Source organism: Dermochelys coriacea, chromosome 3 (assembly GCF_009764565.3).
Source record: "Dermochelys coriacea isolate rDerCor1 chromosome 3, rDerCor1.pri.v4, whole genome shotgun sequence".
Lineage (NCBI taxonomy): Eukaryota > Metazoa > Chordata > Testudines > Dermochelyidae > Dermochelys > Dermochelys coriacea.
The window spans coordinates 147,796,296-147,820,126 of NC_050070.1; the positions used below are offsets into that span (position 1 = coordinate 147,796,296).

General features: G+C 43.8%; 1 protein-coding gene across 2 annotated transcripts in view; it reads right to left on the bottom strand.

Moving 5' to 3' along the window:
• The window catches only part of RMDN2 (regulator of microtubule dynamics 2), a 78,215-nt gene that overhangs the window by 12,381 nt on the left and 42,003 nt on the right, over positions 1 to 23,831 (bottom strand). For both annotated transcript variants that reach the window (XM_038397860.2, XM_038397861.2), the window contains exons 8-10: positions 18,262 to 18,360; positions 7,871 to 7,924; positions 7,686 to 7,766 (exon numbers count right to left, since the gene is read on the bottom strand). In XM_038397860.2, the coding sequence (XP_038253788.1) occupies positions 7,686 to 7,766; positions 7,871 to 7,924; positions 18,262 to 18,360 (234 nt within the window). The remainder of the gene's footprint in view (positions 1 to 7,685; positions 7,767 to 7,870; positions 7,925 to 18,261; positions 18,361 to 23,831) is intronic.

The following is a 23,831-nucleotide window of genomic DNA, read 5'->3' on the forward strand; positions in this document are numbered from 1 at the left end:
CACAGTTCCTCATGTTTATTTTTATATGAGGCCATGGATGATTGGAACCTTCCAATTTTTTCCGGTAACATGCCACTAAATCTTTTATTATACTGCTTAGCGATGAATTCATTGTTCCCAATAGACAAGCATGGTACCTTCACTGTGGCCACATGGAGGATATAAAAGCAACTTATTTTTCTTGTTTTGCTTTTTATACTTGGACATATTAAAACTATATTTTTAGGTTCTTGCTGCTACAAGTTTCACCACTGACAATATACAAGATTCTTTGTTAAAAACAAGGAGTCAGTGTTCTCAGTTCTACACCACTAGGCCTCCTTTGCCTGCTGAGAACTTTATTTTTAATACTATATGCATACACACACTCACACCTCCTTTTTCAATTTCAAATGACTGTTCATATTTTCAAATTAAATTATCGCATTTCTCCCAAGATTTCAAAAAGTACTGTTTTCATTTCGGTAGTTCACCACATCTGCTTTGGACAGAATTTATATAATGCCTTTCACACACTCAGTTCCTAAAAGCACATTTCAAAGTAATGGTAGCGTAATGATCACTGGCCAAACACATCAGCCATTATGCATTCAACTACAGTTCACAAACAGCCTTGCACATTAGGACCTGTTTTATTGAGAGGGCAAATGTTTCCCAGGACCCTGAGGTTATCCACCTGGAGAGCTACCAGAGACAAGCAGGACAACGTAACATCTCATGCACTTCTAACTTTACAATATGAGATTTATGGCCAGTGGAAGACCATACGATTCATCAGAGCCCACTGTTTAGTACAGGGGATAAAGGAAAAGAAATCTAATATAGGGCTGTACCACCAATTTAACCCCCAAATCTAGTTTGTGACATTACTTGTGTATTCCCTTGCTTTTAAAAAAAACTGTGTACTTGACTGTGGCCCCCTGTTCAGAGATGCCAAGTCGCCCATTTCCAAAACTTCAAGATATAGGGACTTATAGGAACAATGACCCTGAAGGGTAATAAATTCTCTTTGAGAAGTAGTTTGTCATTTTACTTGAAAACTTCTTTTGTGCCCCCTTTGAAGAATTACTCCCAGTTTTAAACTGGCCCACTGAATTTTTTTTCCTTTTCACGAGGGATATTGTCTACTTAGAAAAAAAAAAAAAGGAGTACCAGTGGCACCTTAGAGACTAACGAATTTATTTGTTAGTCTCTAAGGTGCCACTGGTACTCCTTTTCTTTTTGCGAATACAGACTAACACGGCTGCTACTCTGAGACCTGTCTACTTAGAGATGCTCCCAGCTGGAAGTGGCCCCCTGGGAATAAGTGCATATTCTGTAGCAGGGAAAGCAGAGAAAACGAGGATATTTGGATGTGACTACTGAACTGGATCTACGTTCATTTAAACCAGCTGAAGATCTGGGCCTATGTTTTCTAGGATCAAAATTCATTAGGGACAAACATGAATATGAGAATGGCCTGATTTTCAGAGATGCTTAGTACCTGTAGCCCCCACCGAACTCAGTGCAAGCTGTGAGTGCTCAGCAGCTCTGAGAAATCAGGCCATCATTGACTATTATTTCTAGTGTTTATGCAGCAGCGTAAATTGCACCATAAACTGCTTTAAGTGCTTGTTACTTAAAACCCATTGCTGCACCACTCCAGAAATTTGTCATTTAGGGCTGGATCCACAAATGGATCTATCCACCTAACTGCCACTTTAGGTACCTAGGTCCAAAATTTAGATCCTCAAAACACCCACTAAATTGCTGCTTAACCCGGTAGGCACCTAAGTTTCCTCTGGTAACGTCTCCTGATGACGCCAAACAGCTTGGTGACTATACTCCACCAGGATCCACAAAGTAGGTGTTCCTCTACCTATCTCACCTGCAAGGCCCAACCTGATAGGCATCCTCAGAAGCCACCTATCAAATTGCCCCCACCCATCCACCAAAAACGCAGCCCAGGAAAAAGAGGTGGTGATGGCAACAGTGGCACCCTCATACTCAGAAGTTAGAGAATTCACCCAAGATCTAGGAGACCAGGGTTCAAGTTCCTACTCTGCCTGATGTGGAGCAAGATCTCTTTCCCTTCCCAGGTGTGTGCCTAACCACTGGGCTTTAAGGTGTTCTGGGGTGGGTCATTCTTGCTTGCTTTTGAAGCTGTTCCAATTTGTAGGAAATACTTAAATAGAGAGAGAACAGCTCTCTCGCCCAATGGTTAGGGCACTCACCTGATAGTTCCAATCCTGGTCCAGTGAATATCTAACTATTGTGTACAAAGTGGAACAGTTTCAACAGGATAGATTCCCACCTCAGAAACCAGTAGTTAGGGAATTCATCTGAGAGGGTGGAGACCTGGGTTCAAATTCCTGATACAAATTAGACAGAGTGGGGATTTGAATCGGGGTCTCCTGTGTCCTGGGTGAGCTCTCTAGCCACTGGGATATTGACTAGAAGGGAGCCACTATTACCACCTCCTCCATTTTCTGTGAAAAAGAGGATGACTTGGCTTAGGCACTTAACTCCAGGAGAGGGTTCATGGCTGTGAATCCCGAGTACATGAGGCACCTCCTTCTGGCCCAGTATTAAGCGCCTAAGCCCCTTTGAGGGCTGGGGCTTAGGCCACATCTCTCTCCTCAGTATTTCCTACGGGCTAGTTTAAGCAGCTCCTTGTCCACATAGTGGCTTTTGTGACTCCCATTCTTAGGCTTCTAACTCTCCCCATGCTTTGTACAAGAAGCCTAGCTGCCTAACTTGAGAATGAATTCTATTAGGTGGCAGGAGACAAAAAAATGTTAGACATTGCAATGCTGAGACTAAGTCCCCTTTGTGGATCTAGCCCTTAGTCTATTATTTATTATTTGTATTATTATAGAACCTAGGAATCTCAGTCATGGACCAAGGCCTCCCTTGTGCTAGGCGCTGTACAGACACAGAACAAAGACAGTCCCTTCCCCAAAGAGTTCACAATCTAATTACAAGACAAGAGACAAACAGGTGGATATCAACAGACGGGGGTGGGGGGGAAGCACAAGGAAACAATGAGACAATATTTATCAACATAACAGGCAGTGGTCTCAGCACACCAGCTGTCTAACTGCAGTCAAGCTTTTTGTAGACCCTAGAGCAGTGGTTCCCAACCTTGTTCCGCTGCTTGTGCAAGGAAAGCCCCTGGTGGGCCAGGCCGGTTTGTTTACCTGCCGTGTCTGCAGGTTCGGCCGATCGCGGCTCCCAGTGGCTGTAGTTCGCTGCTCCAGGCCAATGGGAGCTGCTGGAAGCGGTGCGGGCCGAGGGACATACTGGCCGCCACTTCCAGCCGCTCCCATTGGCCTGCAGTAGCCAACCATGGTCACTGGGAGCCACGATCGGCTGAACCTGCACATGCGGCAGGTAAACGAACCAGCCGGCCTGCCAGGGGTTTTCCCTGCACAAGCGGTGGAACAAGTTTGGGAACCACTGCCCTAGAGCAAAGTAGAATTTTTAGGAGAGGTTTGAAAGAGGATAATGAGTTAGTTTAGTGAATATTCAAGGGGAGCTTCTCACAAGCATGAGGGGCAGGATGGGAAAAAGCACAACAGTGCTTGCTTGAAAATTTAACAAAGGGGCGATGGAGACTGGCATCATGGGTGGCTCAGAGGAGGGAGTTGACTTTTCATTAGTGAATGAGAGATAATAGATTGGGTGGAGATATATCGTGAATGGCCTTGAAAGTAATGACAAGTAACTTATGTTTGATATGACAGAGAAGAGAGCCACTGAAGGGATGCAAGGAAAGGGGTGCCATGGTCAAAGTGATGGGCTAAGAAAATGATCTTTACAGTAGCATTCTGAATGGACAAGATTGTATTTGTGATGGCCAGAGAAAAGGATGTCACAGTAATCAAGACACGAGATGAGAGCCTGGACAAAGGTTTTAGCTGGCTGGCTGGATCAATCGAAAGGTCATATTTTAGAGATGTTACACAGAAAGAATCTTCAAGACTTAGACATAGCCTGGAAATGAGGACTTAGAAAGAGGTTCAAAGCAAAGATGATACCCAGGTTACGGGCCTGAGTGACAGGTAGAATGATAGTGTTGTCTATATTATGCTTCTGCTTTTTATGTAAATGTACACATTTCTCAATAAGAACCAATCTTTAAAAAAGTATAATCAAAGAATTCCCCTGCTGAATTGACATTTTAAACCACTTGAGAAGATGGTTGTGATTAGTCGGAAATGACAGATTTCTAGCATGACTGTGACAGCATCTTAAGCCATATGTCATATAATGAACCTTGAGACTACACAATTATACTGAAGTAACCTTCACATTGAATACATTGTGCCTGAATTGCTTCCCTTCCTCTCCATCTTCAATCTATGACCTCCTTATTTTCAGATCTGTTTCCACTTTAGAAACTTTACTGGTATCCATTTACTATTTTCTTTCCATGAGCCTCTGCATTCTCAGTACAACGTCTTCCCTCCCCAAAGTAATCCGACTAGATATTCTTCCCGCCTTAATCTCCAAACCCTGAATCATTTCAGGAGCTTTTCCATCACATTTTTTCAATTTCAATAATAGTCTTTCCCTTATTCAATAAACAGAACAATCCACAACATTCTAATTCAGATGTAATTAGGGCTGACATTTGGCACAATTCATCTTTCAAATCTCTACATTATAGTTTCACAGACTTTGCTTGTTGTTTGATCACACACATTGGTTTTACTGCATTACTCACTGTGACCCCAAAGTCTCTTTTTCCTGGACTTTCTTCTAAATCTAATCCAAAACATTTCACATGTAAACAAAGCCAAGTCAGGCAAACAACAATCCAGGGCCAGAATGTTGTAATATCTTTAAAATCATGCACAACAGAAAAGGGTGAATCATTTAAGTGTTTTAATTGAACAAGTATTTTATTGCTAAGAGGGGCTCAATTGGTCCCCACTCTTAGGCTTGTCTACACAGTGGGGTGCTGCGCTCTACAGGGTATGATTTCTAAAGCACAATAATGTGCTGAGCATTAGTTGGTCCATGTAGACATTGCTGGTGTCCAAATGTTCTCTAGTGCATTTTAACACAGTGCTGTTTGCCTCAAGCTTTCTTCAACCAGTTTTCACATATGTCTTGGAGAATTGTTCCTTTTGGCTTGCTGTATTTGAGGGATCAAGTGCTCACCATAACCTTCTGGGATCTGTCTGTTCTATTTTGATGCATTTTTACTGTAATATCCAAAATGATTTCCTCTACTTTTTCACCCAGAGCTCATTGCAACATCATGTGAATAGCACGAGGGTGAACATGGGGGCAAAACCATTCAGCATACTTAGTCCTGCCATGAGTGCAGGGGAATGGACTAGATGACCTCTCGAGGTCCCTTCCAGTCTTATGATTCTATGACTCATGTGGACATACTAAACGGTCTCTGCTTAAACCAGTTCAGTTACAAACTGTTCCCCAAAGCCCATGGTCTTGATTTTTCTACAATCTACTGTGTAATGCTAATTGATGACGGATCTACTGTGTACTGCTAACTGATGACAGATCCTCTTAACTTTAGTATATAAAAAAAAGAAACTCAAGGCATATCTTAGCATTAAGTAAAGAATGAAACACTGCTAAGGAGATTAATATTAATATTTGTACCAATATATATTACCAGAAAATGTCACGGTTGATTACACTATACCCTAACTTTGGCTTATACTAAGGCCCACCCAGAAGCTGATCTTGGTGCAGCAGGCAGTGGTCTGTCTTCTGAGCAGGAACATTTGACACAGTTATCAATCAAACTATGGGGCCACTTAAGGGTCTTATTTCCTTAACTTCAAGAACTGAATGGGATATGGCCATTTTCTCTCAGGAACCACCTCTATATCTCTCTCCTGTCCCACCATATCTGCTATGCTCACAGCGAGGTCTTAGGCCGATAAAGGACTCTAGGACATTAGGGCATTTTCAGTGGAAGGTCTGTAACTGTGGAACTTCCTTCTACAGGAGATCAGAGAATATGTATGGATTTTATTGCCACGACCTGGTCTACACTGGAGAAATTAAACCAGTTGAAGTCTCTAGAGTAGTTATAGAACGTGTTGTGTCCACATACCAAAGCACTCCAATTGGTCAACAAAGGATCTAATAGTCAGTTAGAACAGACTTTCTTCAGCAGGTGTAACAGGTTCAGACTGTACTCGTTTAATAGTACTGTGGCTGAAGACAAGTTGAAACTTATCCTCCTTCTGCTACTGACCCACAATGCACTGGTGGCCTTGCAGAATCACCAGGTTCCAGAGTACACTGCTTTTAGAAGCAGAACCAGAAATTCAGAATCCAGAGTCATTGAGACTGACATTATTTAGGGCAGCACAAATGCGGATGTGGGGCAAAACTTTGCAGCATGTAAAGTCTGAGGCCTTTTTCTGCAGCCACATTAGGACAGCAGCAGCCATGAGCTAAGAAGCAGAAAGTCACATCCCCACATTCCATGTAAATCACATCAAAACAATGTAACATCGGGCTGTTAAGAAGGCGCTCCAGTCGTAATAGTGCCGACCATTAACAGATAAAGAAACAGATCTTAAGATGGCTAAAGAAAACTTTGTTTGATAGCATTCTGTCTGGCAAGGAATCACTTATCAACAGATGTGACTGTGAAATCTATACTTCTTTATTGTTTTGCCTTTATGGTCCCCACTTCTCTGTTGTTTAGCTGCATGGTTTCTGTCTGATTCTTTGACTGTTTGTCTGTTACATAACTAATTTTGCAAGATTTATATCAGTTAAGGTGGTGGGGTCTGATTGGTTAAAGAACTGTTTCATAATGGGCTAGGATTGGTGAAAAATACTGTTTTGTAGCACTTTGATTACGGTACAGCTAAGCAGGACTCAAGGTTAACTTATAAACGGAGGTCCAAAAGGAAGTTCTTTGGAAATTAACTCCAGGACATAGCCCAAGATCAGAGCTGCCAGACCTCAACAACTTGCCAGTATATCGTGCAGAAGGTGGAGGAGCCCCGGATGACCTGATCCCTGACTGGCTACTAAGAAAAGTTCATCTGCCTTATTGGGAGTGATGAGCATTGTATGATTAGCATGTGTATTCTATTTTGGTAACTGTTAATAAATAGAGATTAAGGATATTACTCTGTAAGGCTCTTTCACCAGTATAAGGCCCTGCAAACCCACTGAGCCTCAGAAACTGGGTAAGGGTGGGTACTTAAATTAACCAGGTTATGCCCTGAGCTCTATGGGTGTCCCTGAGCTCTAGGAATTGGGTAAGGATAGGTGCCTAGGAATTGGGAAAGGGTGAGTGCCTAAATTAACTGGGTTACGCCTTGAGCCCACAGAAGGGTAAAGTTGGGGTGCCCTGGACTGTGCGGGTAAGAAGAATGGCTAGTGTGGACACACGTAACAGTTTGAGCTTAAGTTAGTTTAATACAAATAGATGAATTACAAATGGGTCAACTCTTTGGCATAAACCAGACTCTTTAGAGCAAGCTTTAGGAAGCTTCCCAAACAACCATTTTGTAAGATATTTCACACAGATGCAATCAACTATTGTAATAAACTGGCTTAAAAAGAAAGGAGGAGGGTTTCACCTTCAAGAGGTAAAGTGGAGTAGCTTTATTACCATAGTGCATTTGGACACAGCAGTGATGAGTGCCAAAAAGAGGACAACAATCACAACAGAAACTTGTTGTCACTTCGGTACTCACCTCATTGGTAACTGGTAACAATGATGATGCAAAATCACAGTATTTCAGTGCATTGCTTCTATGGCCAAGATCTTTGTAGCACTGAAAGAAAAAAAAAATGTGTAAAAACTAACCAGGCCCCTCTATAATACCAGATTCTATGAATTTTATATATATATATTTTTTAAGTAAACTGTTTTAGTTACCTTTGCCAAAAACACATAATTGTATTTGGAATATCCAGGATGCATTTCTTCAGCCTGGATAATAAAATACAGGAAACAACAGACATACAAATATAGCATGATAAGACTAATGCGATCAAGATTCTATTTCCAATAAAGCACAAAGCTTCCTCAAAGATTTAGGCTGAGCCTCTTCTGGTTGAATCATCTCATACCAATGCTCCATAATCCCTTTAGCACTGTTTAAAAAAAATATACATGTAACATTCTTACAGTTAACAAGCAAAAGCTGGAAAAGTCGTTTTTTGAGACTTAGCTCAAGTCCTGGTGCTTGTGTCTAAAATGCTTGTAAAAGGATCAAGAAAATGCATCACTCCAGGTACAAATCAACAGCATTCACCCATTCATACCAGGTGAAAGATGATAATTTTTTTTTAAAAAGTGGTATTTTACTCTTCTGTCAAATAAGCAAGCGAGCAAGAACAATTTTTTTTCACCCTTCCCCTCTTCTCCTTCCCTCTTTTATCTGCGTCTCCACCCTCTTCTTCACCCTCTCTCCTGGAAAGTTCAAGATGTCTTTAAAATATATTTGGGAGCATCTGACTCCCCTAACTTTGTTGTAAGAGCTCTGGATAGACGATAGACTCCTCTGATGCCCTGCAGAGTTGGATACATGTATTCAAAAACAACTTATTTCAGCACGAGCCACAGATATTACCCCTTTTTGAATATACAAGAGATGTGCAAATCTTAATGATGATTGAACTCTTTACAAAATAATTGGTAACCACGAGGAGAGTAGTTATGACGTCTCAGCGGAATTTACTACCGCTGCTATTTCTTAGGCCAAAACATTCGCTGTTATTGGTGGTGCTGCGGAAAAAAAATGCACAAACATTTATCATCAGGCTTAGACAGGTGCAGAAGATCACTTAAAACTACCGTTACTTTACAGCACTGGAGCCTGAGCCAAAGTCCACTGATGTCAATGGGAGTTTTTCACTGACTTAGCGGAAAGTGACCCTTAAATAGAATAAACATTGGTTATATAGGCAGGGTGGTAGTGTAGATGTAGATACGTATTGTCCAACAATACAGGAATTTGTGTTCATTTTATTTTTAAAGGAAGTAGGGACATGAAAAAAAGCAAGCTTGATATTGAGGAAAAATGTGCCCAATAAATCTGAAAAATAGTTCAAGAAGGGGATGGAAACCTAAGCCCTGAGGCAAGTGGGATACAGGGAAGAAACACAAGGAGGAGGATGCAACAGGAGAGGTCTCCTGATTCATACTGAGAAAGTAAGGCTATCAGCTAGTTACCTTAGGTGCCTGTACACAAAAACAAGAAGCCTGGGAAACCAGCAGAAAGAATTGGAAATCCTGGTGCAGTCAAGGAACTATGATGGGATTGGAACAACAGAGACTTGGTGGGGTAACTCACATGACTGGAGCACTGTCATGGATAGGTATAAACTGTTCAGGAAGGACAGGAAGGGGAGAAAAGGTGGAGGAGTTGCACTGTATGTAAGAGAGCAGTATGATTGCTCAGAGCTCCAGTATAAAACTGGAGAAAAGCCCGTTGAGTCTCTCTGGGTTAAGTTTAGAGGTGAGTGCAACAAGGGTGATATTGTGGTGGGCATCTGCTGTAGATCACTAGAGCAGGAGGATGAGGTAGACGAGGCTTTCTTTGGACAACTAAACAGAAGTTTCCAGATCACAGGCCCTGGTTCTCATGGGGGACTTCAATCACCTGGATATCTGCTGGGAGAGCAATACAGCAGTGCACAGACAATCCAGGAAGTTTTTGGAGAGTGTTGGGGACACCTTCCTCGTGCAAGTACTGGAGGAAACAACTAGGGACCGTGCTCCTCTTGACCTGCTGCTCACAAAACAGGGAAGAATTGGTAGGGGAAGTAGAAGAATGTGGCAACCTGGGCAGCAGTGACCATGAGATTGTTGAGTTCAGGATCCTGGCAAAAGGAAGAAAGGAGAGCAGCAGAATACGGACCCTGGACTTCAGAAAAGCAGACTGACTCCCTCAGGAAACTAATGGGCAGGATCCCCTGGGAGGCTAACAGGAGGGGGAAAGGAACCCAGGAGAGCTGGCTGTATTTTAAAGAAGCCTTATTGTGGGCAGAGGAACAAACCATCCCAATGTGCAGAAAGAATAGCAAATATGGCACATGACCAGCTTGGCTTAACAGAGAACTCTTTGGTGAGCTTAAACACACAAAGGAAGCTTACAAGAAGTAGAAACTTGGACAGATGACTATGGAGGAGTATAAAAATATTGCTTGAACATGCAGGGGTGTAACCAGGAAGGCCAAAGCACAATTGGAGTTGCAGCTAGCAAGGGATGTGAAGGGTAACAAGAAGGGTTTCTACAGGTACGTTAGCAGCAAGAAAGTGGTCAGGGAAAGTGTGGGACCCTTACTGAATGGGAGAGTAACCTAGTGACATATGATGTGGAAAAAGCTGAAGTACTCAATGCTTTTTTTGCCTCGGTCTTCACAGACAAGGTCAGCTCCCAGACTGATGCACTGGGCAACACAGTATGGGGAGGAGGTAAGCAGCCCTCAGTGGTGAAAGAACAGGTTAAGGACTATTTAGAAAAGCTGGACAGGCACAAGTCCATGGGGCCTAATGCAATGCATCCAAGGGTGCTGAGGGAGTTGGCTGATGTGATTGCATAGCTATTGGCCATTATCTTTGAAAACTCATTGCGATCAGGGGAGGTTCCCAGACGATTGGAAAAGGGCAAATATAGTGCCCATCTTTAAAAAAAGGGAAGAAGGAGAATCCAGGGAACTACAGACCGGTCAGCCTCACCTCAGGTCCTGGAAATATCATAGTGCAGGTCCTCAAGGAATCCATTTTGAAGCACTAGGAGGAGAGGAAGGTGATCAGCAACAGTCAACATGGATTCACCAAAGGGCAAGTCATGCCTGACCAACCTTTGCCTTCTATGATGAGATAACTGGCTCTATGGATATGGGGAAAGTTGATTCCTTGACTTTAGCAAAGCTTTTGATACGGTGTCTCACAGTATTCTTGCCAGCAAGTTAAAGAAATATGGATTGGATGAATGGACTATAAGGTGGATAGAAAGCTGGCTAGATCGTCAGGCTCAATGGGTAGTGATCCCATTGATGTCTAGCTGGCAGCCGGTATCAAGCAGACTGCCCTGGGGTCAATTTTGTTCAACATCTTCATTAATGATCTGGATGATGAGATGGATTGCACCTTCAGCAAGTTCATGGATGACACTAAGCTGGGGGAGAGGTAGAAACTGCTGGAGGGTAGGGATAGGGATCAGAGTGACCTAGACAAATTGAAGGATTGGGCCAAAAGAAATCTGATGACGTTCAACATGACAAGTGCAGAGTCCTGCACTTAGGACAGAAGAATCCCATGCACTTCTACAGCCTGGGGTACGTCTACAGTACGAAATTATTTCGAATTTATTCTATTCAAATTTTCGGAAGCGATTTTATAGATTCAGTCTTCTGTGTCCCCACTAAAGCATGTGAATTCGGCGGAATGAGTCCACAGTACCGAGGCTAACGTCGAATATCCGAGCAGTGCACTGTGGGTAGCTATCCCACAGTTCCCGCAGTCCCCACTGCCCATTGGAATTCTGGGTTAAGCTCCCAGTGCATGATGGGAAAAAATTCTCCCAGGTGTTTCTGGGTGTGTCAGTCGCGCCTCCCTTCGTGAAAGCTACGGCAGATAATCATTTTGCACCTTTTTGGCATGCAGACATCATACTGCTTTCAGCAGATGGTGCACCGCTGCTCTCCTGCTAATATGAATCCACCTCGCATTTTCTCTCGTAATCTCTAGTATCTACTCATTCTCTTCCTCATCGAACCCTTCTGCTGCCAACTCTGCTCGGCCATCATGAACTAAGCAGCGCAGCTTCCGTTGCCAACTCTGCTCTCCCGCTCTACCAAGCTTCTCCACGTTGTCTGTCCTGTGCTCCCGCGTCCATGAAAGCTATAGAAGGCAACCTTTTCCAGCCTTTTTTCAGCTATGGTGAACTGAACTGCACCTCTTCCGCTGCCACTCTGCTCTCCTACATTTCGCACCCTTTTTCCAAGATTACCCATGCAGGCGACATAGCCATGGAGCCCGCTCAGATCTCTGCTGCAGTTTTGACCAATGTGTACATACACATTATCCAGCAGTATGTGCAGTGCCTGCAAAATTGGGCAAGGAAGCGACGACAGCGCGATTACTATACTGATGAGGACATGGACACAGACATTCCTAGAAGCATGGCATGTGGCGATTGGGAAATCATGGTGGTGTTGGGCCAGGTTCACGCCGTGGAACACAGATTCTGGGCCCGGGAAACAAGTACAGACTGGTATGGGATGATTCCCAGTGGCTGTGAAACTTTCATATGCGTAGGGCCACTTTCATGGAACTTTGTGACTTGCTGTCCCCTGCCCTGAAGCGCAAAGACACCAAAATGAGAGCAGCCATCACCGTTGAGAAGCGAGTGGCATAGTCCTGTGGAAGCCTGCAACAACCGACAGCTACCCGTCAGTTGGGAATCAGGTTGGAGTGGGGAAATCTACTGTGGGGGCTGCTGCGATCCAAGTAGTCAACACAATCATTGACCAGCTGCTATCAAGGGTAGTGACTCTAGGAAATGTGCAGACCATTGTGGATGGCTTTAATGCGCTGGGGTTCCCTAACTGTGGCGGGGCGATAGACAGAACGCATATCTCTGTCTTGGTCCTGGAACACCGGGGCAGCCAGTACATAAACCGCAAGGGGTACTTTTCTATGGTGCTGCAAGCACTGATGGATCACAAGGGACGTTTCACCGACATCAACGTGGGATGGCCAGAAAAGGTGCATGACGCTCGTATCTTCAGGAACTCTGGTCTGTTTGAATAGCTGCAGGAAGGGACTTACTTCCCAGACCAGAAAATTACTGTTAGGGATATTGAAACGCCTACAGTTATCCTTGGGGACCCAGCCTACCCCTTAATGCCATGGCTCATGAAGCCGTACACAGGCACCCTAGACAGAGTAAGGAGCAGTTCAGCTATAGGCTGAGAAAGTGTAGAATGTGCATTTGGACGTTTGAAAGCGGGCTGGTGCAGCTTACTGACTCTGTTAGATCTCAGCACAACCGTTATCCCCATTGTAATTGCTGCTTGTTGTGTGCTCCACAATATCTGTGAGATTAAGGGGGAGACATTTATGGTGGGATGGGAGGTTGAGGCAACTCACCCGGTGGCCAGTTTTGCACAGCCAGTCAACAGGGTGAACAGAAGAGTGTGGCAGGGCATGCTGCACATCAGAGAAGCTTTGAAAACCAGTTTCATGACTGGCCAGCTAAGGTGTGACAGTTGTGTTTGTTTCTCAAAGTTACCCGCCCCCTATATCTATCTATCTATCTATCTAATCTGGGACTGCGTGGTCACCTGTGATGGTGAAAGAAAATAAAGTCACAATTGTTTAAAAAAACAAACAAACATTCTTTATTATTTGTTGCACCAAACAGTGAGAGAAATCAGAAGCTAGACCAGGGGGTGGGGGGCTGTATTAGGTTAGGGGGGTGGAGAAAGAGGGAAGGACAAGTCCAGAAACCAAATAAAAATTTCAGATATGCCAGCTTTCTGCTGCTTGTGCAATCCTCTGGGGTTGACTGTGTGGGTCCCCATAGCCTCTCCCCCCCCATGTTCTTGGGCGTCTGGGTGAGGAGGCTATGGAACTTGGAGGAGGGAGGGCGGTTATACAGGGGCCGCAGCGGCAGTCTGTCGTCTTGCTGCCTTTCCCGTATTAGATCCACCATACAGTGGATCATGTCAGTTTGCTCCCTCATGAGCTTGACCATAGCATCCTGCCTGCTCTCACCGCGTGCGTCCCTCGTCTCTTCGTATTCATGTAATGATTTATGCAACTCCGCAATTGTTTGCCTCCATGCATTCAGCTGGGCCCTATCAGTGCAAGAGGACTGCATGAGCTCGGCAAACATGTCATCCAGAGTTCGTTTTTTCCGCCTTCTAATCTGGACCAGCCTCTGGGACGGAGTAGATAGGGACCACATTAAAACATTTGCGCTTGCAGGAAGAGAAAAAGGGAGGGTAGTATTTTAAAAGATACATTTTAGAGAACAAAGAGGACACTCTTTCTCAATGAAACAGGCAATTCATAGTAGACAGCACATGTTTTGTGTACACTCTTATACTGAAGTTTTTTTTTGCCTCTGTTTTCACTAACAAGGTCAGCTCCCAGACTGCTGTGCTGGGCAACACAAAATGGGGAAGAGATGGCCAGCCCTCTGTAGAGATAGAGGTGGTTAGGGACTATTTAGAAAAGCTGGACGTGCACAAGTCCATGGGGCCGGACGAATTGCATCCGAGAGTGCTGAGGGAATTGGCGGCTGTGATTGCAGAGCCCTTGGCCATTATCTTTGAAAACTCGTGGCGAACGGGGGAAGTCCCGGATGACTGGAAAAAAGGCTAATGTAGTGCCCATCTTTAAAAAAGGGAAGAAGGAGGATCCTGGGAACTACAGGCCGGTCAGCCTCACCTCAGTCCCTGGAAAAATCATGGAGCAGGTCCTCAAAGAATCAATCCTGAAGCACTTAGAGGAGAGGAAAGTGATCAGGAACAGTCAGCATGGATTCACCAAGGGAAGGTCATGCCTGACTAATCTAATCGCCTTTTATGATGAGATTACTGGTTCTGTGGATGAAGGGAAAGCAGTGGATGTATTGTTTCTTGACTTTAGCAAAGCTTTTGACACGGTCTCCCACAGCATTCTTGTCAGCAAGTTAAGGAAGTATGGGCTGGATGAATGCACTATAAGGTGGGTAGAAAGCTGGCTAGATTGTCGGGCTCAACGGGTAGTGATCAATGGCTCCATGTCTAGTTGGCAGCCGGTGTCAAGTGGAGTGCCCCAGGGGTCGGTCCTGGGGCCCGTTTTGTTCAATATCTTCATAAATGATCTGGAGGATGGTGTGGATTGCACTCTCAGCAAATTTGCGGATGATACTAAACTGGGAGGAGTGGTAGATACGCTGGAGGGGAGGGATAGGATACAGAAGGACCTAGACAAATTGGAAGATTGGGCCAAAAGAAATCTAATGAGGTTCAATAAGGATAAATGCAGGGTCCTGCACTTAGGATGGAAGAATCCAATGCACCGCTACAGACTAGGGACCGAATGGCTCGGCAGCAGTTCTGCAGAAAAGGACCTAGGGGTGACAGTGGACGAGAAGCTGGATATGAGTCAGCAGTGTGCCCTTGTTGCCAAGAAGGCCAATGGCATTTTGGGTTGTATAAGTAGGGGCATAGCGAGCAGATCAAGGGACGTGATCGTTCCCCTCTATTCGACACTGGTGAGGCCTCATCTGGAGTACTGTGTCCAGTTTTGGGCCCCACACTACAGGAAGGATGTGGATAAATTGGAAAGAGTACAACGAAGGGCAACAAAAATGATTAGGGGTCTAGAGCACATGACTTATGAGGAGAGGCTGAGGGAGCTGGGATTGTTTAGTCTGCAGAAGAGAAGAATGAGGGGGGATTTGATAGCTGCTTTCAACTACCTGAAAGGGGGTTTCAAAGAGGATGGCTCTAGACTGTTCTCAATGGTAGCAGATGACAGAACGAGGAGTAATGGTCTCAAGTTGCAATGGGGGAGGTTTAGATTGGATATTAGGAAAAACTTTTTCACTAAGAGGGTGGTGAAACACTGGAATGCGTTACCTAGGGAGGTGGTAGAATCTCCTTCCTTAGAGGTTTTTAAGGTCAGGCTTGACAAAGCCCTGGCTGGGATGATTTAACTGGGACTTGGTCCTGCTTTGAGCAGGGGGTTGGACTAGATGACCTTCTGGGGTCCCTTCCAACCCTGATATTCTATGATTCTATGATTCTATGACTGCCACTTTGGTATGAGTAAGCCATCACATGCGGCCAGGCAACAGAATTCATCTTGCAGGCAGCCATGGTAAGTCCTAGGGGCACATGGGGTTCTGCTTCTTCCACATTCATTTCAATGCTTTTAAATTGCCAGGCTCTCGCTTCACACAACACCCTTCCCCCTCCCCCCTGCCACATGGCTCCGATGAGGCTCTGAGCAGGGATAAGCGAGCCCTTTAAACTAAACACTAACAGCCCAGCACAGCTGGGTTTCCCCCCACCCCATGGCTCCGATCAAGCTCTCACTCACCAGAAGTGCCTTCTCCAGAGTCATGGTCTGGGAGCATGCCTTGGGAGTGGGGGGAGGCTATTGTCTCCAGTGTTAAGAATAGTTCCTGGCTAGGGGGGAAAAACAGATTTCCCACTTGCCGCCTGTGCGCTCTCCTCCTCCTCGTCCTCCAAAAACTCATCCTCCTCGCTCCGTGCTACTCCCCCCTTGCAGGTGTCCACGGACAGTGGTGGGGTAGTGGTGGCGTCACCCCCCCATAACTGCATTCAACTCATGGTAGAAGCGGCATGTATAGGGCTGTGACCCAGAGTGCCTGTTCACCTCCCTGGCTTTTTGGTATGCTTGCCTGAGCTCCTTGATTTTTGTACAACACTGCTCCGTGTCCCTGGAGTAGCCTCTTTCCGTCATGGCCCTGGAGACTTTAGCACACGTATTTGCATTTCTTTTTTTGAAACGTAGTTCTGCCATAACAGATTCGTCTCCCCAACATGTGATGAGATCCAGTACCTCCCATTTGGACCATGCTGGAGCTCGTTTGCAAATCTGGAACCACGTGGTCACCTGTGATGGTGGACTGTGCTGATGGTCGCCTGTGATGGTGGTGACTAAACAGGAAATTCAGAAGTTCCCGGGGCTTTTACTGCCTACCTGGCTAGTGCATCGGACTTGAGAGTGTTGTCCAGAGCGGTCACAAGGGAACATTCTGGGATAGCTCCCGGAGGCCAATAACATCGAATTGCGTCCACAGTACCTGTAACCCGGAATTGCGATCTCGATTTTAGCGCTACTCCACTTGCTGAGTTGGAGTACAGAAATCGGATTAACGAGCCCTTTAAATCAAAAAAACTGGTTTGTTCATGTGAACGGAATCAGTTTTATTTCGAAGTAACTCGGCTAATTCTGAAATAACCGCATACTGTAGACCAGGCCTGGGAATTACAGTGGACAAGAAGCTGTATATGAGTCAGTGTGCCCTTGTTGCCAAGAAGGTTAATGGCATATTGGGCTGCATTAGTAGGAGCACCACCAGCAGATCGAGGGAAGTGATTATTCCCCTGTATTCAGCATTGGTGAGACCACATCTGGAGTACTGCATCCAGTTTTTGATTCCCCCTCTACAGAAAGGATGCAGATTGGAGAGAGTCCAGAGGAGGGCAACGAAAATGATGAGGGGGCTGGGGCACATGACTTACACGGAGAGGCTGAGGGAACTGGGGTTATTTAGTCTGTAGAAGAGAAGAATGAGGGGGAATTTGATAGCAGCCTTCAACTACCTGAAAGGGGGTTCCAAAGAGGATGGAGCTAGGCTGTTCTCAGTGGTGGCAGATGACAGAACAAGGAACAACGGTCTCAAGTTGCAGTGAGGAAGGTCTCGGTTGGATATTAGGAAACACTATTTCAGCAGGAGGGTGGCGAAGCACTGGAAGGGTTACCTAGAGAGGTGGTGGAATCTCCATCCTTAGAGATTTTTAAGTCCCGGCTTGACAAAGCCCTGGCTGGGATGCTTTAATTGGAGTTGGTCCTGCTTTGAGGAGGGGGTTGGACTAGATGACTTCCTGAGGTCTCTTCCAACCTAGTCTATGATTCTAAGAAATCACATTTATGAAAATTTACCCTTTTGAATTTAACTGGCTTATACTTATCAGCTGCAGAAATAGCAGTAACTGATCAAAGTTGCCCAATGGCAGCTTTAACGCGTGCACACACAGCTTTCTTAAAATTATGAATTCAAAGACAAATGCACAAGAACATGCTTCTATGTGATGGAGCCATCCATTTTTCTTCATATTACGTGCACTCAGTATTTACTCATCTCCCACACAAGGAAGAATGTCCCACTGAAAGCTACAGAATGCAAAGTTTAGATTAGAAAGAGGAAACTGCTACAGTGTCAGAGTTTTCCATTCAAATTGCATAAAAATCATCCTCACTTATGCAAGTCCCTTAAAAAAATGGGCTTAACACAAGTTATTCATTATGATTATTTTTGTCTCAGAAGCATCTGTAGCTTTGAAATGAAATCTGACAGCAATTAACCTGGGAGATTACTGAAATTTTTTTAAAAAAAGAATAAGTAAGTGGTGCTACTCACTGTACCCCATACTAACTTTTTAAAAAAAAGTTATTGCAGAAATATGTGATAGAACCTTAATTTATAGCTGCTATGCTGATCTCTTGAAAACAGTCACACAGAGTATTTGGTAAATAGCTACTCAGGAAAACTGTTGGATAGGATCTACCTTAAGGAAATTCTGCAAAGCTTCCTGTACTGTTGAAGTTGGTGGAGTCCCAAAAAGAGTAGCAGCTACTTTCTTCTCAATCCAAGACAACTGTGCTACCTATAATAAAATCAGAGAAGGAAAATATACTTTAGGCTTATTTTTCAGTTGTGGAGCAAAATATTGCCTTGCATTACTGTATAGTTATACAATTTGGTGTGCAAAGGAACACAAAGGAATTTTTAATAAAATATTTTTGCTTCACTATCCCAAAGAGTCATCTCTTATACACACACTGAATATTTGACATAATTTAAAGGGTTTTTTAATAAATCCCTTTTTACTGTAAAAAAACACAATCATGAGAAATTCAGTGCAAAATACTGATTAAACCGACATGAGATTATCACTACCCACATCAGTTTTATAAGGTCAGAGTTAGAGGGTATAGAGAAATAGATGGTATAGCTTGATAGCCCATCTACTAAATGTTTCTGACCATTAGAGGCAGTTGTTGATATGGTCATTATGTGGGTAGCTAATGCTCTTCTAAGACAAGTTCATTTTTTGTGCAGTGGTGTGACACAGATATCACTAAGTAGGTGCCCAGCTGTCCGCTTGAATTCTGACCAATAGCACATGCCAAGGAGCCTCTCAATTCCCAGGATTACAGGCTGGTGTAAAGGGACCTTCTGGAGTTTTCTTCATTCTGTGTCGCCATTGTCACACTACAGTATATACTGTGTGCCATTTCCTTCCCATATACATCTAGGCATACTCTAGCAGTCACAAGAAAGGATTCTTGAGAGTGAGAGGGTTACTGCCATAATATTTTTAGTTCCACCACCTAATCCAATGAACCAGAGACTCCAAATCCCTAATCAAAGCAGGAACAGTGAAGAGATGACAATACAGCAGTGGTTCTCGAACTTTTGTACTGGTGACCCCTTTCACATAGCAAGCCTCTGAGTGCAACCTCCCCTTATCAATTAAGCACTTTTAAATATATTTAACACATATTATAAATGCTGGAGGCAAAGTGGGGTTTGGGGTGGAGGCTGACAGCTCACGACTCGTCATGTAATAACCTTGTGACCCCGCCCCCGAGTTTTCCCCTTGTTTTCTCAAATGGGATGCCACTTCACTGAGTGGAGGAACTACCCGTTTTCCCCCCAACTAATGTTTGGAGGAAAAAACTAGTGCTTCTGGAGAGGAAAAGCAGGATGATTCTCCTGCACATCTGTACTTTAACCGTACACCTGACGCTTACTGAAATTGACTAGGACTCACAAGGCATATGCCTAAGAAGTCAGGCACTATGATTCCTTGGCAACTGCTGACATGACCTACATAGAGGGGCCAGAGAGAAGGGGATGCAGCCAAAGAACGTAGAGATGTGAAGAATTCATGCGAGAACCAGGAGCTGGAAAATGTGGTTAGCCAAACCAGTCTCAGCTTAGACAGAGCATCACATTGTAACCAAAGACTTCAGCCTTTAAAATTCATCTCTCTTCTGCCACAGTACTGATGACCGGTGGTGAATGAGAAGAGGATGGAGAACTTCAGAACCCTCAAACCCTTACTTAGTTGCTCCTCTGCTCTTTGCTGCTGCTGTCAGCTATTATCCACCAGATTTTGAAAGCTGATAGATTTTTTTTTTAATGGAAAGCTATCCAAAACTAACTATCATAACATATGCCTAGCCACTGCCATCCACTACAATTTTTTAATTTTCATGGAATGTGAATTTTTTTAATTTCTTATTTAAACTGTTCTATAAAATATGCCATTGCAAAGTATTAATTTAGCCAGCATACAACAGTAAAGTGTATACAGACTGCTTTCTTGTCTGACCTCAATCATTTTGGCCAAGTTTGAGTAGCACTGCATGGAGACAAAGCAACCTGGCCAGGTCTTGCTGGTCTTCTGGTAAAAGCCAGTTCCTGAGGAATGATTTAGTCAGTGAGTCTTTCACTTGAAAAACCACTAAAAATAATATTCTGAAGATAAACAATATTAAGAAGTAACTTTAGCTATTTTCATTATCTTTCTCCCTCCCAATGCCTCTTTCAAAGACCTGGTTCAAAGACACACTCTTAGACAAGCTCACTGTTTCCTGTTCATTAAAACTTGTTTTACCCCTACAATGCATAGTGCCAACATGGCGCTACTAAGTGCGGCATGTGAGTGAAAATATACAAATGTAAGCTAGTGTGTAGATAAAATGATTCCTCCTCCTCCTCATGCTGCACTTTTCACCTGCTCTTTATTTTCTAAGACTCATTGAGTGGGACAGGGAAGTTGCAGCAGAGTTTAAAAGAATATATTGCTTTCTTCAGGCCAATCCATTGCTGCAATGATCTTTGCTCTCTTGGAGTGGGAGGAAGTTATTACTGGTATCTTTAGGTCCATCTGATCCAGACGCAGAGAACCCATTAGTAGGGTAGGAGAGAAAAAGGAAGGGAAGAGAAACTGCTCATATTGAAACTCTCTGGACCACCCAAAATTCTAGAGTTATACACACAGACACACTACATAGATACAATCACTACACACACGCTCCCCTAATATGATTCAATAGTGAAGGGACTTCCAAGTTTTTCCACGGTGGAATTTATAATTAGCTGCTTTAATTCTGCAAACTGAAATTTAAATACAAGTTCTGTCTGGCAGTTGTCTTGTTTTCTTACTAGATTTAATCAGAATTACTTTACTGGGGTCTGGTTTTGTATTTTGGCTGACTTGGGTGCGCATTTGCATGCTCAGACCAAAATAAATAGCTTTGCTCTGCATTTTTTATATTAAAAAGAAACACCAATTTAAAGCAACACAGTTATCTACATTTTAAAAGTATGCATGGGCAATATTTCAGTTTTAATAATATTTAATGTGCACAGGGTTTGGTACTATTATTATGGATAATACATAAGCATCCTACTGGCTTCTACAGAGCTTTAAGCATTCAGATTTATACTCCAACCGCTTCCCCTAGGTGAAGAGAATCCCCACCCATCCTATTGGAGCTGCTCTCCATCCCCTTTGTGTCATGGAAGTGGTGCAAAAAATAAAAGGGACAACGTTGGCCTAGAATGTGTCTTATTTTTAAAAAGGTGTTTCAGGGCTATAATGATGCCAAGAATGAATTGTATTGGAGCTGCTGAATTCAAATTTATTCTAGTTTAAAAAAACCCTTTAATTACGATGTTCAGGGTTATCCCAAAGACTGTGAAATAGCTGGGGAGGCCTGTACAAGATGGGTTTCAGATAGACTAGGTGAAACGTGAACCTTCTCAATGTCCGTGGCAAAATTCCCTCGATTTCAGTTGGGCCAGGATTTTACCCACTATCTGCTTCCTGGGCTCAGAATCACAGGTTCCTCCTGGGAGTGGAGAGCAGAGCAGGCTGATATCACAGGAACACAGTAAACGAAGAACAAGCCATCTGCAGGCCTCTGATTGACTTTTGAACCTTCCTTAGGTTAGTATTTTTGAAGATAGCCCATGGCTCTAACTTAATAGCTTGAAGCTACCCTGACGGCATTGAAAAGGGCAAGGGAGGAAGCATTATGGTTTAATTTCAGAAGAAACATTAGGTTGTCGTCACCAGGATCCTTGAGGGTGCCTGTCCCTTCTACTGGGACAGTGGGTTTATTAGCATCTTACAAATGGGGGAATCCCCTTTGAGATCTCAGGAGAATTTTGATGCTCTCCCTCTTTGAACTTTATACCCCTTCTGGAATAATCTGGTGATGCCCCTCTTTTTGTGGGGTCTTTCCATTCAGAGTCCATTATATTTTCTGGAAATCAGATACTGAAAACAAGGCATCATGCCAGGATTTTATTGTTTCCTGATGTCCCTTGGAGGAATAGAATCCACACCACCATCAGGATCAATTTTGAAGGATGAACAATTAGCTTTTGGAGGGCATCTGTCTTAAAAAAAGCCAGCTTTCCCCACTGGAGTCTGTCATACACCTGGGAGTCTGAAGATGACGACAGTTCATCATCTGAGGATGAGGAGGGTTTGGTCTTTTCCCTTTCCGTGCTTCTTTTTGTTTGCCCTGCTTGAAAAAGGTGCTCAGAGGAGAGCGCCCAAGGAGTCATCAACTCCCAGATTAACCCTACTAATGTTGGAGGGGGAGAGGTCACCAAGATATCCCACCTACTGCCAAAGAGGGGAACCATCAGATGACACCTCCAGAAACCATGGAGGGGGAAGGGGACTGGCAGCTGCTGTAACAGTAACTGTTACTGCCAAGGAGGAAAGAAAGCTACCCCATAGACTGCTGCCAGAGGCGGTGGCTGCCAAAAATCTCATAAGAAATCCTGCTATTGGAGGACAGGGAGCGTACTTCAATTCTCTACTGGAGATTTTAAGGCTACATGAGAAGTTCTTAACAGCCTCCCTTTCTCCCAGGATCCAGCAGTACCAGAACTTAGTGCTATCAGCTAATTAACAAAATGCAAATTGTGTTCATTCAAAGTCTTTTTCAAATACCAGGAATCTGCTATCAAGAAAACAAACCCATTCAATCTGAAAATTCAGCCTGGAAGAGACTTGCATCCCTAAAGAATTTCCTCCCTCACTGCTTCCTTAGTAATAGCTAACTAAAACACACAAAACAATTGTCCTCAATAAAACCTTCCAATCCATCCAATTTTAGCAAAAATATTACTGTCACCTACTTAAATATCATGAGAGGTTCTTCTTGTTTTCTTACAGTATATTAAGATGGAATTGAATTAAGTAATTGTATAATGTCTCAGGACTTTTGGCAGAAATTAAGTAACTGGACAGCAGCCTTGTTGTAAACTATCAGCTTCCAAGGCAAATACTTTCATCGTTTGCCTTGTAAGAGCTGAGAAATGCCATAATAGTCTGCATATGTATCTACCCATTTATCCAGCACAAATTTTCACTTACCAGTGAATGAGAGGAAGAGAATTACAAAGAATATGGTATAAGAAATTGGGTCAAATTGATCCCTGGTGTAACATCACTGAAATCACTTGAGTTACACCAAGGGTGAGTCTGGCAATTGTGAGTAATTTGCAAAAAGAAAACTCAACAGTCGACTTTTAACATTTAAGTGGCCTTTATTAGAGGCCTTGGTACAGTTTCACTGGTATGTTTTGGCTGTTCTGTATCACTCCTGGAGTAATGAAAAACTACTATAAAAAAAGCCATGTATTTGTTTGTATAACTTCCAAGAAAATCTAACAAAGCTACAGTACTAAGATGGGATGTCTGCCCCACCTGGGGCCTGAAAGAGCTAATGTGGGCTGGGAAGGCCAGTTATGTTCCTGGATGCACCGGGAGGAAGAGCCGGATTTAATGAAACATGAGTGCCAGCTGGGAAGGAGCTGTGTGTTACTAAAAGTCAGGAAGTTAAAAGCTGAAAGGGAGCTGCAGAGAGAATCTACAATCAGTCTCTGAAGAGAGAGAGGTTGGGAGGAGGAAGCCCTGGGATCCTAGCCAGACTAGGAGAAGGCTGGGAAGAAAAGTTGAGAGCAGGAAAAGGGAACACCCCTGGACTGTAGGCCAGAGAGAAGGGCAGGACTGGGTGAGGACTTTGAAAAGGGAGGTAAGCC